The 20,376-nt window shown below is 35.2% G+C and overlaps 1 protein-coding gene across 15 annotated transcripts in view; it reads right to left on the reverse strand.

The window, feature by feature from the left end:
* RyR (Ryanodine receptor) overlaps nucleotides 1-20,376 on the reverse strand; it is a 298,251-nt gene that overhangs the window by 165,532 nt on the left and 112,343 nt on the right. For all 15 annotated transcript variants that reach the window (XM_089649715.1, XM_089649711.1, XM_089649709.1 and 12 more), the window contains 6 exons: nucleotides 19,919-20,101; nucleotides 15,048-15,219; nucleotides 12,431-12,600; nucleotides 10,983-11,107; nucleotides 6,850-7,053; nucleotides 4,898-5,067 (listed from right to left, as the gene is read on the reverse strand). In XM_089649715.1, the coding sequence (XP_089505841.1) occupies nucleotides 4,898-5,067; nucleotides 6,850-7,053; nucleotides 10,983-11,107; nucleotides 12,431-12,600; nucleotides 15,048-15,219; nucleotides 19,919-20,101 (1,024 nt within the window). The remainder of the gene's footprint in view (nucleotides 1-4,897; nucleotides 5,068-6,849; nucleotides 7,054-10,982; nucleotides 11,108-12,430; nucleotides 12,601-15,047; nucleotides 15,220-19,918; nucleotides 20,102-20,376) is intronic.

Consider the following 20,376-nt stretch of genomic DNA (forward strand, 5'->3'; position numbering starts at 1 on the left):
AAATGTATTACTGAGAAAGAACGAAGAATCCCCTATAATAAGAATAAATGATGTTAACAACATTCCAACCCAATAATCATGTACCTACTAGAGTAAGAAATTTTTATAATTAAATTTGAAAATGGATTACTATGACGATTTTACGGTCCCAGACACTAAGGTTTATGAAAATATGACAGAACTAAATAACTACATAATTGAGGGAAATACAGATTTCAATTTAATAAATTTAAATATAAGAAGCATACGCAAACATTTTGATGATTTCTGTATTTTCCTCAATTCTCTAGATTTTCGTCCAAATGTAATCATACTTACCGAAACGCAAATGCGTGACTCAATACCCTACCACATCTCCGATTATGAGACTTACTCACTACCCTGTAAACATACTTCTCACGATGGTCTCTCAATATTTTACAGTTCAAATAAAATAACTAACGTAATAATTAATATCCCCAAATTTAAGTATTCTAATGCCATACATTTATCCTTCACACATAACAGTAAAACATACTCTATACTTGCTATATATCGCTCCCCTTCCTTAGACTCTAAATCCTTTATTACAGAACTTAAATATTTTATAAATGAAAATAATTGCAATCAATCCGATTTCTCATTTATTGTAGGTGATATAAACATCAACATTGATAATTCGATCCTAAACCCTATTGCAAACGAATATCTAAATGTTATATATAGCGAGGGTTATCTGTCTTACATAAATAAACCCACTAGATATGGCCATCACGCTGATTCTTGCCTCGATCATATATTACTCAAAACTAATAAAAATTTTATACCCAGATCAGCTGTCCTAAAATTCGATATCACAGATCACTACCCAACCTTTTTCGGTCACAGTAAATTAAATTTTCATCATACAACTAAAGAACAACAAGTGGAAAAAAATAAAATTAACTACCAAACACTAAACAATTCTCTAAAAAAAGAAACTTGGAACCAAGTTTTATCCAATGATGACCCAAATCAATCACTGAATACATTCTATTCGATATTAAATAATAATATCAAAAATAGTCTAGAATTAACACGAACACCTAAAAGAAAACATAAAAAAATTAAACCATGGATCACGCGTGGACTGATAATTGCAAGTCAACACAGGAACAAACTGTACAAAATTTACAAAAACCATGAGAATTACTGTATGGTAAAAGGTGTACCATCTAATGGAAATTTACGTCAGCAATACATAATCTATAGAAATTTTTTTGATATTCTTATGAAGAAATGTAAACAAGAATACTATGCAAACCAATTGCAAAAAGCTGATAATGATTCTAAAAAAACATGGCAAGTCATAAATGAAATAACGAATAGAACACACAAAATAAAAAGATTTCCCGAAAAAATTGTAACAGACGATAAAATAGTCATAACGGATGTAGGAAAAATCGCAAATAAATTCAATGATTTCTTTACAAACGTTGCCACAGATTTAATAAATAATAATCCCTCATTTCAAAACAGTATACATAAATCAACCCAAATAGACATACCCACCCCCGAATATACTCCTAATTTATCTCAATTTAAACGGATAACTGAATCTGAAATTATAAAACACATTGACAATCTTAAAACAAATACAGCCAATGGTCCAGATGAATTAAGCTGTATCACAATCAAGTCTATTAAACAACACATTTCTATGCCCTTACAACACATTTTTAATTCCTGCCTTGAAAAAAACATTTTCCCAAATGCATTTAAACTCTCAATTATTGTACCCATACATAAATCTGGATCGATCTCTAAACTTGACAACTACAGACCAATATCGCTGATATTCCAACTTGCAAAGATATTAGAAAAAATCATAAAGATACAAGTACTAGAGTTTCTAGAATCTAATGCACTCTTGTCACCACACCAATATGGTTTCAGATCAGGTCTTAGTACTGATGATGCTTTATTTAATCTAACAAAAAAATTATACACCAATCTAGATTCGAATATGAAAAGTTTAACAATATTCTTAGACCTAAAAAAGGCTTTTGATACCGTCAATCATAATTAACTGCTTGGAAAACTTAATAATATGGGAATCAAAAATAATTGTCTGTCACTTTTAACAAATTATTTACTTGATCGCAGACAATCCACAAAAATTGGCGTAAATATTAGTAAACCAGCATCTATGAGACATGGGGTTCCACAAGGAACAGTTATAGGTCCGCTTTTGTTTCTAATTTATATTAATGACCTATGTAATATTAGTATTCCGGGAAAACTTTTCTCGTATGCTGATGATACTGCAATCACAGTTCATGGTAAATCCTGGGACGAGGTCTCTAAAAATGCAAATAAGTGCACAATTATTGTCAAAGAATGGCTCAATCAAAACCTTCTAACTCTGAACTGTGAAAAAACTATATATATTCCTTTTTATAATACCAAAAAAGCGGCACCCTTAACTCATCTAAGTATAAGGTTTCACAAAAATACTTGCAATCCTGTCTTATGCACTAACTGTACAGAAATGAAATCGGGGAATACAGTTAAATATTTAGGAATTATAATAGACAGCCAACTCAAATGGACAAATCATGTAGAAAAGCTTGTAAATAAACTTAGATATTTAACTTATATTTTTAAACGTTTAAATAACATAGTAGATATCAAAAGAATCAAATTGGTGTATCATGCATTGGTGCAATCATCAGTATCTTATGGAATAATTGCATGGGGGGGGATTTATAACACCCATATTAAGCAACTAGAAATAACACAAAAACTAATACTAAAAATAATGTTGCATAAAGATATGACCTACCCCTCCTTGCAATTATTCGAAGAGGCTAAATTGTTAGAGATAAGAAAAATTTACTGTACACAATGTTTAAAATATATATTTGCTCGAAATTTTCTTTTTATAAAAAATGAAAATCGGTCTAGTAATAGGGTAAATAATGTATTTAAAGTTCCACTGTGCAAAACAAGGCTTGCGCAAAGACATGCTTATTTTATTACACCAAAAATTTATAATGCACTCTATACCAATACAGAAATCAAATGTGAAAATATATCATCCTACAGGAAACATAAAAATGTAATAAAGTCTTGGATAAATACCATAGATATTAATATTTACCTGCTGTAACATCTGATCTTAATCTCTATTAACTTTTAACAAATCCTTATTAACTTTTATTTTTCATATTTAATCCCGTAAATACAGTAAATAATGATTTTACTATAAATATTTTCATTCTTTTCTTTTCAATTTTCTACAAAGATAAAATATGTATATTTAGAGTAATTTTAACTGGACTGCCTTAAAGAAACACAAGTATACCCACGAACTGGCGATGCCTATGTGGGATTTTTTTGCTATCATACATTTATGCATATTATTATTTTTATGTATATGCTGTTTATGAACTCGTGTGTGTGTACGTGTATTGTGTGTGTATGTTATGTATGGTGTGTAATACACTATATATGTATACATATGTGCATGTGTACATATACTTTTCTGTAATTCGCATTGTTTCTTTCTTTTTTTAATATGTATGTAAAAAACATAATTTGTATTTTAAAACCATGTATGTAACAAAAAAAAAAAAAAAAATAAAATAAAAAAAAAAATAAAAAAAAATCATTTTTAGTTATGAAAAGTTGTGAATGACATACTAGTACTAACGCCATCCGTTGACAAAAATGTAAACTAAAGGACTAAAAGGCGCGAAGAGGCGCACTTGATTATCGATCTTTTTTTATGAAATACTATTTTATTTTTGAGAAATTCTTGTAGATGTCAGCATCGTGATAGTTCTACGAATGTCCAAGTGAGCAAGAAATACATTTATGACGAAAGAGCGCTGGAATATCGGCCGTCAAAGTTTCCGTAACAAAAGTTGATACGGCCGCGTGCAAAGAGTCAAAGATGGGTAATTGTGGAAGAATCATTCTGGTTGTGTAATTTGTTTTGCATTAACTCCAGAGAGGAGAAAATAATTTTTCTCACTGCCTTTTATCTTTGGGAATGCCGTGTGGAGGGTCTTTTTAAAGAGATGAAGTTCTGGGAAGGAAAAGGTTATAAAGGATGTGTAGGAATCTGGTTAGTGTATCCAAGGATGAGGTATTAATCCATACCTCCCACTGCGGCACAATGCGTTGGGTCGAGAGAGTCTGACGTATCCTCCGCTAAGATCTGGACAAACCTCACCCTATGAACCCCGGCTCCCCTGCCAAGTGACCGAACAACTTGGGGCTTTTCTGGGGCTGCGGTACCTGTTCCCAGGGCTGCGGTACTTATAACCGCTTCCCAAATTGAACATTGGTAATGGTAGAGTGATGATTGTGTGAAAGATATACTAGTGGCAGGACGGCGCATGTGCTGACCAAAAATTGAAGATAACATGAATTTGTGATAAGGAGTAATCAAATCCAAAAGGCTTTGGGAAGAGATTCTGGGCCTACATTTTACCTTCAAAACAGAAGAAAGGTCACTGTTAGGTCACAAAACGAGGTATGCGTGACATCAGACGTACCACTATTTTCTAGGTTAACAGTTAGGCCATTCCCACACAGGTCTAATGAATGAAACCAACAAAAAAGCCAAAATAAATAATTAACAAGAATTATAAAAATATGAAATATTTTTATATAATTTATATAACGCAGTTGTGACCTATGTGCAAGTTCACACAGATCAACATTGCGCAAAATTGCTCGCATTTTTAATGACATAGAGTATGAGTTTTAATTATACTCTGTCAGTATTTCTAAAAGGCATGAAAAGCGGAAATCGCAAGGTAGCTTGAGATTTGGCTCAAGAATCAAAGAACCCAGCAAATTTAGCCCGGTAGTTGAGATATATTAAATGTTTGAATCATCCTGCAAAGGAATTTAACCCTTAACTCACCCGCATCATATTCAGCGCTTCAGGAGAATCGATGAGCACGCAATGCAGCACATCCAGCATTCCGGTTCCCTCCCCCGAGGCCTGCGATCCCAGACGCGAGAACAACCAGTTCAGGCGATTGGAGTTGGCGAACTGGGCGCAGTTGGTGTGGTTTCCTTGGATTATGGCGGCTGAAATAAAAAGAGAAATATTGTAGACAATTCTATATAAAACTACTACGGAAATTCTTTTGACTCGGTGTCCAAAGTTAACAGACCAGGGAAAAGGGAATAAACCAAGTTCGAGGAGCGGGGAGACAGCGTGACTATGATTCGTCAATAAATTAACCTTCTAATATACAGGCTATTCTTTCTATGATTCGTCAATAAATTAACCTTCTAATATACAGGCAACTATCATTGTAATATCACTACTCAGTCCTCGAAAATAAAATCTAGTCCTTTTTACAAAAATGCCAAATCGGGTAAACAAAAGTTTGGTTTTGTTCACAAAATTGAATATTTTGTTACACTATTTAGTTAGAAACTTTTACAAATGTGTTATTTATTAATTTCATCTCACTACACATAAATCACATTTTTTCTCATAAAGATCAACCTCACTAGAACTAAGTCTGTATCGAGGTTAACAATTTACATTTGAGTAAAGCAGACGTAGAGTGATCACAAATATAAAGTAATACAACATACAGACACAAAATATTTCAGAAAGAAAGAAAAAAACTATGCATTTGATGAGTTACCAGATGGTAATTTGACAGTATATTGTAACAATATTTGAACCATGGCTACTTATTAATCATTATTCCCAAGAAGAAACAAGTAGATAATAAAGACAGCTAGGGTGACATTCACTTTTTAGCAAATGGGACTTATTATTTAAGAAAGGACAAGGATGAAAAAATATTAAGACAATCGTCTGTCAATATGTACAAAAATCTTGATTAACTTTTTAAATTTAACTAAGGAATTGGTAGACTTAATTTGATAGTTATAATTTACTAATTTTTATCGTCGCTACAGCAGGCGGTTTGTTCAAAAATGAACATTCAGATCCTGCGTAGAAAAGTCCCACAATAGACTGCGTTGCAAACCTTTGCCTTTCTTTAGCGAACTTTACTTTTCTACGCAGGTTCTAATTAATTCAATGTACGACTTTTCGAAGGTTAATGTACGACTGATGTCGTAGTTCATTCAAAGCATTTTCTAACACTAATGGAGCCAAAAATATGGTCATGTGGTTTGCCTCCAGTTTGTCGAAATGATAGGGCAAGTCCATCAATTTAGATATTGATATAAAATCGTCGGAAGTTAAGCCCATCGATCCCATATTGTTACATTATCGATTGGACCGTGCTTGACCTCCAGATGCCATCGAATGGCCAAATAACCTCATCACCCGCAATAGGCGAATCAAGAGTGGACTGTGAAATATTAATTATGAATTTTGAAGTTGACACAACTATGGTTGGAGATGGTGAACATGGAGTAAGGAAGGAATCCGACTTACCCCTTTGATCTTCTTCAAAGATGATGATGGTATGATTTCACTCACAGGAGATATGATTTATTTCATGCACAAGTTTCCATAAAATCCAGGTTGGATACGAAACACACTGAGGGAACCGAATATGTTCACTGCACAGGCCTTCTACGCTGAGTTGATATTAATAACAGCACTGATAACAAGAGATGTTCATCAAACAAGATCCATCAATAAACTGGTTTGACAGTCATTTTTAGTGTTGTAAAATCACACAAAGATGGGTATAGTCAGATAATGATAGGTACTTGTAGGTAAATAGGATGGGAAATGCAAGGACAATGTTAAAGGAAGATTAATAGTTGCGTCAACAACCCCACTTTGACCTCCACCATATGAAGAAAACCTAGCGAAAGCAATTCTATGGTTTATAGTTGAATGACGGTTGATGCGGTGGAAATATTCCTTACCCAGCAGCTGGTAGAGATACCCAGAGATCATGTCCCAGTTCTGTCCGGACTCGTCTCCCGCCAAGAAGCCGGCCAGGAAGCCCTGGGAGGTGATGACGTTGATCTTGTCGATGGCCTCGAGGATGAGGTTAAGGATTCCCTCCTCTTGGAAGAGATCCTGCCTGTTGCGGAGCGCGCGGAACTTGTTCTGCTTCTCTTCATGCTCTGGAAAAATAAATATTAATCTATGTATTATTTAAAGAATATTGTCTGTGGCAGGCAAACAAGAGGAAGATCAATATCTAGATGAGATTTCAATAAACAACCTGCATCTCATATTCCCACTCTTTAAAGCAGAATTTTGATACTTTGTGATGAAATTTTGCACACTTGACATTCAAAATAAGAGAAAAAAACTATGTGAAAGCCTGGGCAACGCCGGGGGCTATAGATTTCAGCAAAAATATTATTAAAAAAAGCTGTTATTTATGTAATATTATAAGAAAGGTGAGGTTACTCGCATTTTTTTAAAGTAAAATGTTTATCTTAATATGAGAAAATTTGGCATTTTATATTATACCATACACCAGGGGTGCTCAAACGGTCGATCGCGAGTGCTTTTTGAGTCGATCTCGAGAAAAATTTCCCATTTTTCATGTCTTCTTTTTTTATTATTTATTTGTAGTTTGTAGAATTCAAAATATCGCAATCGACTAACTGACGAACATATGTCATCGTGCTTGCGATTAGCATTCGGTAGTTACGTACCATCGTATGAAAAGTATGCTGAGGACATGCAGTGCCACGCTTCAACATCCAAAGTCATTATTCAGTTAAGTTTAGAAACTAGAACTCGTTTGTTTTTTGTAAGAACCAATAAACTTGCAATTTTGAATAAATATAAGTTTTTTTATTGACTTTTTAGTGCAGACCTCCACCTACCTTGACTAAAAAAAATGCATATTGCCAACTAATTTCTCTCGTTAAAATAAATAATTAAATAAATATTAATAAAACAGCCAAATACCCGTGTTTTACCAGCGGGCGAGACGACTTTGACGCCAAAAATGTTCTGTTTACGACTGCCATGTAAATGTGGGCAACAAGGGAACTATTGCTTTAGAAAGACATACGTAGCTACGAACTACGTAACTTAATTTAATTTCTTAAATCAAAATCAGATGAAGATGAAGCATATCGTCGCATTAATTCGTAGAATGCGTAACTCCCAAATGTAAAATTTTACAGGAGGCACAAAAAACCTCGTGAAAAAAAATGAAAGACGGCTTATTCTTTTTATTTATGTTTCGAACATATAATATATTTGGAAATTTATTTTCAATCATTAAACTTTTGTAAGTTAAGGCTTTCTATTTCAAATCGGAGTTAGGAAGTTTACGTAAAAACCGAGAATGGAGATACGCATTTTACAAAAGATACATACTTTTCTGCGAACAGTTTTATGAACAACCTAGTGGAAAATTTGGGAGATAGGAATATTACATTTACAAAATAAAACACAACAATGTATGTGTATGTCGAGGCAGTCTATTTAGATGCATTTTAATGATTTTAATGATGCGGAAGGTAATCGTTAAAGGAGTGGTAATCCTTTTCTAATGTCTGTTTTAAGTCTTGTAAATGCTGGTACTTTTCCTTCCTTAAGGGATTAAATCTGACTCTCAAGTGAAATCTTCAAACTCTGGAGATCATTACAGATTCGGCGACGGTTTTGTGCTGGGTGAGATCTACACTGACCGGGAGTAGTCGTGTCAGAGATGATCGTTAAGTGATGCTTGGAGTTGATGAAGGAGATTGTAGAAGAATTTGATCTGACATTGTCGATCACCCTTGTTGTCCTGTAGAAATAAAACTGATGTACTTACTAGGGTTTGCAAGACCCGGGCAAAGAGTAGCCATGACAGGAAACGTTGTGAAAGAGACTCCTCAGAGTGTGAAGATAGGTGGGAGAGACTTGAAAGTGGAACTGGTGAGCAAACATGTGCTTTAAGCGTAGAAACTCTTCATGCTCAGCATCACTTTGGAGTAAAGTGAACGCTTCATCTTGCCCGGCTGGTCGATCCCGAGGCGAGAAGAAAGGACGTCGATAGATGCGTGCGTTCCTGCGTACAATGCAGGACAATTGACCCTCTACCATCATCCCATGAAGCGGGTAATCTTAATAATGTTGTGACAACCTGGAGTCGCTTGGCAGTTGATGTTACTCATTTCGGTAGGAAATGTTTACTCACATTTATCGGTTGCGGTCCAAGTAGATTTGCCGTGTGGCGGGAAATCGAATCAGATAATGCAGCTTCGATTATCAGACATTTGGAAGAAGTGTTTCGGGAAAGAGGCCCGCCCAAAGTAGTTCTCATGGACAATGGTACTGCATTTTGTTCCTACAGTGTTACAGATAAGTGTAAGAGATGGAATGTTCGTCAAAGATTTTGCGCGGCATACCGACCAGCTGGAAACGGTATAGTTGAACGACATCATCAAACAATAAAGAGAACTGCTGCCAGAAGTGGAAGCGATCCCCTGCAGGCAGTGTTTCGGTACAATCTTTGGCTGCAAAAAGTCAGGATGATCGAGGTATTGCGCTGTCTAGTATAGTTCACACTTCACACTCGTGGAGACACCCTTCTGCGCAAGTGAATATAGAAGAGGAAGTATTGACTGAGCTCTAAGTGGGCGATCTTCTTGCGGTTAAACCAGTAGATGGGAGATGCACATCGTGCATGGAAGGGTGACAGGACTTACTTCAGTCAACAACATCGAAGTAGATGGCATACCAAGACATGTGCTTGACCCGCGGAAGATGCCTGACAGAGAACGGACTGTGTCTGAGGAGAGACGAGATGGAATTGCCGCACGTTCCACCGTAAATATTTTGGGTTTGTTTGAAGAGGACAGTGAAGAACCGGATCCGGATATGCATCAGGAGGAGATCCACTTGCAAAGAGATGGTGACCTTGAAGAAGAGATAATCACAGAACAAGGACCTATTAGGTATTTACGAAACCGCAGAGGCACATAAAACAAGAGAGCTACGGCAGAGCGTCACACGGTGCAGAAGACGTCAGTTTAGACTACAGATACAAAACACTATTCGTGACTTCACAATTAAAATTAAGGTTATAAAATGTTCAAAATTGATTAATCAACTTATCTCAGTTAATTTCACGGTAAAACTATTACACCGTAAATAAATTTCCTCAGTCAAAAACACAACAAGCGTGCACGGCTCACCGGCCAATACTGAATTAAGGAGTTACGAAGTATTCGCGAGTAAAAATGGCACCATAATTTTACGCAGTTTTCTAATTTGTGTTTATCTAAAAGGTTAATTTTTTTTTAAATTTTCGAGTTTTACTAGTCGATGCGGGTCTAACTTTAACACCAGATGGCATTAAAAACGTATTTTCGAAAAATTTGGAGTTACGCAGTCTACGAATTAATGCGACGATATTATGATTTGAAGTTGCACGAGCAGTGGTAAATCTACTTCAAAAGTGTTAAAAACATTGAATTTTTCTTATAACTGCTCAAGATCTGTGAGTTTTATTTTTGTATAAGCGCCCATAACGGAAATGTGGAAAGAGTTTTTTCACTGATTAGTACTCAGTGGAGCAAAGAGAGGAATATACTAAGTGTGCAGTCAGTTAAATCTTTAATTCTTCCTCCGTACAACTTCAAAAACATGAAATGTGAAGATTTTTACAATTATTTGTTAAAAAACCAAGAACTTCTTTCCAGCTAAATATGATTAAAATAATATAAAAAATTCGTTTAATTTCTGAATGTCCTCCTTTTTTACAGAAAATCCTCCTTTTTGGACCCATCTGCCCTCCTTTATCAAATTATCATCTGGCAACCCTAGTCCTGAGCCAAACGGCGCCTGGAGCTGGTAAAAACCTCAAGAGTGCTAAGTGGGGTTTTAGGTATTCACAGCATCTTGGTTCCTCAGCTCCAATTGCGCCGACACAGGGCCGAACCTGACTGCCAGTTCATTAGCTACAACGGCTGATTCCAACATTCCAGATTGCCTGCTACTAATAATGTCAATAAATACACACATCAGGTTTCGAACCTGTGACCAGTGGATTCGGAGACAAGGTTTTTAATGTCCTTCGTCAGGGAGATGGTCTTACCCATGTCTTCCTCGGGTTGGGCAAAGTAGTTGATGAGATCCTCCAAGCACATGACCATTTCATTCAGGTTGACGGAGGCGAAGAACAGAGAGTGGCGCCTGTTCTCCTGGAGCGTTTCTAGACCACTAGAATAGAATTATACAAATCAATATATTTTTCAATATTTTGAAATTTAATAATAATAAATAATATTGTCAACAGATGTCACTATAATTTTGCCACAGGAAATAATTTATTTTGTAGATGAATTTTTTTTTACTTTGTTTTAAACCACTTTTTTTGAGTTATATGGGTCGACCGGTTTCGGTTGCACTCAACCTTGGAATGCAATCGAAACTGGGCGACTTATATAACTCAAATAAAGTGGTTTAAAACAAAGTTTTTTTTTTCATTTATACAGGGTTTTCCAATAAGAGGTGTTATTTTGATATTCAATCGTAAAACATCAATGGTTTCGTTGCTTGTGTGGCACGTAGCTCCGTCTTGTTGAAAGCAAACGCTGTCCAGATCAATACCATCCAATTCCAGCCATAAAAAATCATTAATCATCTCTCGATAGCGCAATCCATTCACCGTAACTGTTGATCCAGCCTCATTTTAGAAAAAGTAAGGTCCAATGACTCCGCCGGACCATAAACTGCACCAAACAGTCACACGTTGAGGATAGAGAAGCTTTTCAACAATAACTCTTAGGTTTTCCGAGCCCCAGATTGCGACAATTTTGCTTGTTGACGAAGCCACCGAGGTGGAAATGGGCCTCATCACTCAAGATGATTTGCATTTGATTCACTCAAGTGAATTTTAATAATTTCAATACATTGTTGAAGCGTGTATCGTTCCATTTCTATTAATGGCGTAGTTTCTACTTGTCAAATGTCAAAAAATTACAGCTTCAAAAGTAACATCTACCGAAATAGCGTGCTATTCAAAATAACACCTCTTATTGGAAAACCCTATATTTTACCATGATAATCGGTGTTATTTTGTTTTCTGATGCATTATTTCTCTTCAAATTTTTCTACTCTCTCTTTCTCTCGCTCTCAAAATTTTTTGTTAATTTTCAGCTTCTGTGAAAGTTCTACTCAAGTTTTGTTATTATATCATAACTGGCCAGTTGTTTCACAAAACTGAAATAATGACAGAACTTGAATAGAACCTTTACAGAACTTGAAAATCAACTTTGAAATTTGATGTATTGTTCAAATTTTCTGAAACAATCCGTCCTAAGTGAATGATTTTTTCTTGGAGGATATATATTATTCCTGCAAAGGATCTCCATTTAAATATTTGATTAGCAATAAATAACACCCTTGATATCAGTGTACCTAGGTCCCCCATAGATGGCACTACATTAGTCTGTTAGGTTACCCATAGATGGCGTTTAGCTGTTGAGTATTGCATAGGTAACCGAAAGCGCTAAAAAAATAATATAATGAACCAGTGCTTACTTGATGAACTTTGTGAAGAGCGAAGAGCACTTCCTGATGACTCTGGCAGTCCTGGACTCTTCTTCCTGAGACCTGGAGAAGTCTAATCCATCGTCCATCTTTCCCTCCTCATGCAGAACCGCCTGTTTCTCTTCCACTTTACCAACTCCTTTTTTCTTCGTCTCGTACGACTGAAAAATAATGTTTAATGTTTTGATTGAAAGAGTTGTTTGTTTGGATAGCAATTAAAAGGGTACAAAATTGTACATAAATAGTCTAGTAAACCTGTGCCTGTTGAAAAGCGCTAGTCAACTTATATATAATTTATGTGATATTATTTGTTTACGTATTAGCGCACAACGCACCTCAAAGCTGTCTCCAACTATCAAATAAATAATTAAGCAGTCAAAAGGGCAATATAAAATTTATGAAGTAAATTTATTGGGATTCATAACGTATTCTAGACCTCTCATCAAAAGATCATTTCTTCTTACAGCATCACTGTTTCCCATAGTAATGTTATTATTAGCATAAGTAATTACTAACTGCTTGGGCTGCATTATTAATAGGATGTAATCTCTGCAGTTAGCAATTGTTTGCGCATTTATAGAGGGGTATAACAAATGTACTGCTAGTCACGAGTTGCCTCATACATTCCTTAGACCAGAGGTTCCCAAAGTGGTCTATATGGACCCCCAGGGGTCGATATCGGCATGCTGGGGGTCTATGTCGGCGAGAAAAAAATTTGGGGTCCACGAGATTCAAATAGGGGTACATAAGAGCGGACCCCCATTTACCTCAAGCCAACATTTAGGAGTTCCGTAAATGACACAATATACCTAACACAAATATAATAGACTGAGAAATTACTTATTTGATATTTGTATTTTTATATTTCGTAAATTTGTTAATTGAGGTACATAAAAGAGCTTACGTTCCTTTACTCGTCAGAATTAATATATTCAAGCAAAACATTGCACATTGGAAGCCGCGAATTTTCCTAGTTCCCCAACTTGTTTTTGAAAAACACCCAGGGTAATAATGACGTTCAACATTTAAATGCACTTCACACAGACTTCAAAACTAAGTTTGAGGACATTTTGACAATGGAAATGCAACGTTGAAGAATCGGAATGTGACAAGAAGAACTGACCCGGAATAAGCACTGACAAAGAACTTAAGGGGCAGTTCTGTAGGGCCAGCTACAGAAAGAAATTCCCGTTGCTTATCCTGCTTCATTTTCATTTGGCGTAATACCTCACAAGGGTGCCCCTGTCTGCACAATGTAAACACAGAGCAACTATACCGCCACCCGGTTGTTGAGCAGGCAAGGGAAGGGAATATTTTTACTAAAAAAATTAATGATTATCACATAGGAGGTTAATAGTTACAGGAAAAATCAATATTCGGTTGGCAGCGGGTCTACGGGAAAAAAAATATTTGGCAAGTGGTCTACGGGGCAAAAAAGTTTGGGAACCTCTGATTTAGACCCTTTCCCGCAAACCAGTGCTGCTCTGGGGAAGTGAATATTACTTAGTTCCTTCTGGAAGCTCGCTTAGATCTATCCAGAAGAAACACAGCAGATTGAAATCAAAGGAATGTATGAGATGACTCATGACTGATGATATATTCGTTTTGCTTTTTCTTTTGTACGCAAGTCATTGCCGGGCGAAAGGAATATATTTTGAGTGACTGGACGCAAAATAGTCATAGATGCAATTGATTCATCAAGCTGACATAATTAATGTAATCAATAGGAATTCGACAGCATCGAATTTGACAGCATCAACCAGTTTCCGATAGTAATATAGCAACTAGAAAGGACTATTTTGCGTCCAGTCACTCAAAATAGTCCTTTCTAGTTGCTATATTACTATCGGAAACTGGTTGATGCTGTCAAATTCGATGCTGTCGAATTCCTATTGATTACATTAATTATGTCAGCTTGATGAATCAATTGCATCTACTGTCTGACAGGAGAATTATTTCAGACCTGGTTGTGTTACACAGAGTCATTAACAACTTAATTGATAGTCCTGCCATCGTCGCCACTATTAAATTCCATGTGCCGACTAGGAATACATGACAAAATATAACATTCTTCTGCAATACATACACAACCAACTATCAGACACACTCACTGACAATAGGATGCATGATCTGGGCAACAAGTTTGGGGGTGCTATTGATTTATTTATTGACTCCATTTATAGAATTAAGCATAATCTACACCAACACTTTGTCGAATCCTACAAATTAGGGTAGCGTTGGTAAATTAGTTTTAATGTTTTGTCTGTGTAGTGTTGTTGTAATTTATTTTTTACTTTATGTTACTCTTACGTTTTACTAATATTGCTTCATATTTTCTCATTATACTTGTGATAACAATTTTACAATTGTGTATTTTGTACCTACTTTACAATGGATTACATCTATTTACTGTCAGTATCTCCTGTATAATACAGATATTTTCCTATGTACACTGCATCATGTATCACTTTTATGTAAAAGCCTTTTTAGGCGTATATATATATATATATATAAATAATTGATGTCACTATTGATTTCATACATGCGTTTCCCATTTTTCCCTCAAGGTGTTGAGCGGCTTTAGTCAGGAAGTAGCCAATGATATTACCTTATATGAGAGCCACAGCCCCGTCTCCGAGTGCTGTACGATAACGGTGGAGTCACCGTATTTGATGATGGGCGCACCGATCACCTCCAGATCCTTGTCTTCGAGCACCACCTTCTGGTCGTCTTTCTCCTGGCGCAAACAGAAGGTGGAGGAAGCTGTCGTGGCGTCATTCCTGGAAATTAGATTGTTGCATCAGAGATGAAATCGATTTACGTAAAGGGTTTCCAACAAAAAAAATACACAAATGTTTGTAGTAATGCAAATTTGTCCTCAGCAACTTCTTATATCTTTAAAGAATCGAGTTTTTATACAGACAAACAAACAATACATCTTAATTTTTTAAAGCATAACTTGCAGAAAGTGTTTTTCCTAATATATTTGTAATATTGGCCCCATAGTAAGCGCTCAAAGATGGTTTGAAAGGGAGATATGTAAATACGATTGTTAGAGGGAGTGCGCTAATGTTAATAAACGTAAAATAATTAGGCGAAAATGGTGAAAATATTTAATAAAACACGACTCGTTTCAAATAGAGCAAAAATCCCACAACAAATGCTCATTATCTATGGTTAAATGTAGTGCTGAAATCGTAAATTTCCGCGTCCCTTATAAAGTAGCCGAAAAATAAATAGGAATTGTTTGAAGGCACAATAAATCGATTAAATTAAAGTTTAAACGTTCTACGATTGAAGGATCAAAAAAATTTGTTAAAGATATCAAAGTGTGAGTGATTTTTGCGCAAAAACCAATTAAAGTCATCAAAACATTAAATGTCAATTTTAGTGACATAATCAATAGATAACGATGCAATAAATATTAAATAGTGATGACCATCATCAATTTTCCATCAAGCATAATTTAAGAGGGGCATTTGTGAACTAACTAAAATAGTGATGTCTAGCACACGTAGAAAAACCCCAAAAATTAAACATTGATGAGATTCCCACATCTTTTACAGAACACCCGGACAAACTTCTTGACTTTATAAACAACTATTTTTGCAATATAGGCTCTAACTTAGCAAATAAAAACTAAACAAAATTCAATTGCTGTCGAAAAAACTTTGATGATTGACGATGTAAATCAAGAAAACAGCCTCAATATAGTCAATATAAAATGTGATGAAATGAGAAATATTATAGCCTCACTAAATATAAACACTTCATCGGGAATTTAACTAATATCAAACAAATCAATTAAATATCTATAAAATGAGATAATCCACCCACTGACGTACCTTTTAAATCTGTAAATATCTAAAGGTATTTTTCCCGCTTGTCTTAAAATTGCTACCATCATAACAATATATAAAAATGATACATTAAACTATCGACCAATTAGTATTTTAACTATACTATCGAAAATATTGGAAAAATTAATAAAAAAACAAGTGCTTACATTTTGGATTCTAATAAAATATTATCATCTACGCAGTATGTTTTTAGAAAAAACTTGAGTATTGGTGACGCTAATAGCTAATGTAACAAATACAATCATTAGAAATATGGATGACGGCAAAAAATGCTTAGCAGTTTTCATTGATCTTCAGAAAACTTTCGATACAATTGACTATGAAATACTGTATTTAAAACTAAAAAAATGGAATAACCGAAACAACTCTAAACCTACTTAGAAGTTACTTAACTGGAAGAGAACAATTTGTACACATTGGTAAAAGAAGGGGCAAAACTCTACCAATTAAGTACGGTGTCCCCCAGGGAAGCGTATTAGGACCTATACTATTTCTAATTTAAATAAATGACCTGATGAATCTTCCCATCAAAGGAAACATAATGAGCATTGCAGATGACGCTGTTATTATATTCCACAAACAAGATTACACAAGCACCTATAAGGAGGCTGAACATGGCCTAGCTGTTCTTCAAAACTGGCTTAAAGCTAACTCCCTTACATTAAATGCGAATAAAACCAAATATCTAACTTTCTCCAAAAACAAAAGAGGACAATCAACGAATGAGCATACACTCAAATTACATTAATGTCAAAACAATATTCCTCAATGTTCCTGCCCGTAAACAACACAAACCAAAAGCATTTAATATCTCGGGATCGAAATTGACGAAAAACCACACTGGGATTCACACATTGATCGAACCTCAAAAAAGCTAACAAAACTCATCTAATTCTTCAGAAAATTACGAAACATTTTGTCAACTCGGGATTTAAAGAGAGTATACTATGCTTTATGCCACTCTAAATTGAAATATGGAATAATAGGATGGGGCTCAGTAGCATCAAAACACGTTAAACAACTGAAGGTAACTCAGAATTGCATCACAAAGACCATACTAAAAGTTCCCATAAGGACGTCAACAACACAAATTTTTAAACAGTTTGACATTCCAAGTATACAGGAAATCTATGCCAAAAGCATTCTGGTACATCACCTCAAAAATGATTTACAGGCAAACACCTTACATACTCATAAAACCAGAGCCAAACAAACAGAGATACTAAATATACCAAAGTGTAACTCTACCTTTGGACAAAGAAGCTCTGAATTTTTAGCAGTAAAGGTATATAACAAACTCCTACTTAGTATCAAACAATTCAAAACAAAAAATAACTACATTATGGACATTAAATCTTGGCTTAAGGAACTACCGGATAAAGAACTTACTAGCATATTTAAAACATAGTCGTAGAAGTTTCTGTAAAACCTTACCCAAAACATGAAGCCGAACTATAGAAGTCGCTGAAAACTTCCAAAACCTAGTCCCCTCAACACAGGATCTCCTAGTGAGGAGGACTACGAATATAATCAATATCTATTTTACATATATACATGTGTACGGAAACTCGTAGTACAAGCGGGAAACTGGTGAATCTACATCACATTTGGAGTAGATTTTGTAGTACATTTTTTTTTTGATTTGAGCTTTCGTTTTCGAGTAAATCGAGTCAGAAGTTGATTTTTTTTTATCAAATTCTTATAAATTATTACTGAAGATCAAAGTACCCAACTAATTAAAACCATTTAAAAATTTAAAAGTAAAACAAATAATGACGAAAAAATTTGAACCCTGAAATAGCCGAAAAATATTTTTTTTTTGGTTTTTTTTTTTTATAAAAATGCTCAAATCAAAAAACTTTATGTTTATTTGGGTTCCCTGTGTGGTATACATTCTCCAGTTTCCGGCTTGTACTACGAGTTTCCGGACACCATGTATACATATAAATGTACATATTCTTGTAAAAATGTTAAAAAAATATATTTATGGAAAAAAAGTTGGAATTTCAAAAAAGGTACTCGATTATCTTTTTACTCCTACCATCATGTAGAATCACCTCTCGAAGTTAGTGCACTTTACCCCCGGACACCCTATATATATATTTTTTTAATGTGAATCGGTACGAGTCCCAACTGCTCCTAGCCTTCTAGAGCCAGTGAGACTATGGCATATATTGGGGTATGTTGTGAGGCTGAAGGTGGAGGAGAGGGGAAGGAGATGGGGAAGAGGAATGTGGGGAAGTACCTGGATATTCAGATCTAGTCACCAAACACGGCGAAATCCATGTTCAAGAAACGTTTTAATTCTGAATGGTGGTCTTACACCAGGACGATACTGAGAGTATTTTACATTCTGGAATGTGCCGGAAGTATACTGTATATTATTTTAAATTATTTGATAAAATTTAATTGCGCATGCCGGGATTTGAACCCGCGACCTTCGGATTAGTCAAGAGCCTTACCGCTCGGCCACGGAGGTCGGCACTCTTTTAACAATTTTAACAAAATAAATTTTACTATTTTTAATGATAAACTAATGTTTATAAGACAATGTTTTATGCATAGCACAAAGGATAACAAATAATTAGTCGCCTGAAATACTAATACAAATTGAAAATATCTCCCAAGTAAAAATGAATGCAGCCAACGGTAATCGAACCCGAGCCTTCTAATGTTCGGTCAGGTGCTCTGTAACAACTGAGCTATGTCGGCTTATTTCCAAACCGCAAAATAATTCAATATGTACTAGTACTTCAATCAACAATTACTGCTTATTATATTTTTTCCACCTGTTAACAACCAACTTTATTTTTGTAGGAAAGGCTTTGTTAGTGCTAAATTCCTCACTAGATGGCGTCGAGACATATACAGGGTGTATCGGCACGTACCTGACAAACTTTAACCAGCTATTCCTTAGCATATTTGGAGTAAAAAATCTTATGTGCACTTTGCTGTCCGGTAACGTTTTTTTTTTAATAAAAAAATTACTATTCATATTTTCACCACATGTCACCACTGTTTTATCTATCCTTGGTCAAAGTTTGAAAACCCATCTGGCAATATTTTATTCGAATTCCGTTGAATAATGTACGTGTGTACCTATATTGGCGCGCTTTTACAATCACAACGAAATGGCACGGCACCATTCGTCTCATTTTTAACTATTATTATTTATTGTGTGCGAAAGAGCGAAGACGCTTTTCTACATACTTGCTTATAACAGCTGTTGAACACGAAAAACAATGCCAATGACAGTGATGGAGTGTGGAAATTTTTAATTTTTTTGTTTTTAATTGAAAAAAAATGCTACCGGACAGCAAAGTGCCCATAACATTTTTTACTCCAAATGTGCTAAGGAATAGCTGGTTAAAGTTTGTCGGGTTAGTGCCGATACACCTTGTATATCTTCATTTATTGGCGAAATATTTTTGACTTGTCAAATATTATTATTTTTTAATGAAAAACTAATGTTTACAAGACAAGGTTTTATGCATAGCATAAAGGATAACAAATAATTATAAGCAATAATTAGTCGCCCGAAATATTGCACATACTTTAAATGAATTAATAATATCTGGACACAATAGTTAAATAAATAAAAAAAAATCTTTAGACTCACCTGGACATAAGTACCAGTTCGTTGGCCTCGTTGACTCCCAGATACCGGCCCGTGGTGATGTGACGGATTCGCATGGGGTGGTGCCAATTGGCAAACCCCCCCGCCCACTTGGTGCGAGCCAACTCCAAGCGCCATAGAGATCTGGCCTGGGACATGACGGAGCCGCCCTCGTAGACCACAATACTGGAAATAACAATAACAAAATCAAACAAAAGATTAGAAAGATCATTAGATAATTATTCGATAGCGATAGCGAAGGCGATATACTACGTCGTGTAATATTTTAAATTGAGTCGCTATCAATAACAACGCTTACGTAGATGGCGATAAATTTTAAATTCCCGCTTAACACCATTCGCCTGTTTTGATTTATACAAGAAAAAAACATGGCCAAAAAGTGCCTTTTATTTTATTTTGTGGATTTTCAGGCATAAATATTTAATTTTTTTTCGATCATT

The sequence above is a fragment of the Hesperophylax consimilis genome, chromosome 30 (genome assembly GCF_061612785.1).
Source record: "Hesperophylax consimilis isolate HC1 chromosome 30, BYU_Hcon_1.0, whole genome shotgun sequence".
Taxonomy (NCBI): domain Eukaryota; kingdom Metazoa; phylum Arthropoda; class Insecta; order Trichoptera; family Limnephilidae; genus Hesperophylax; species Hesperophylax consimilis.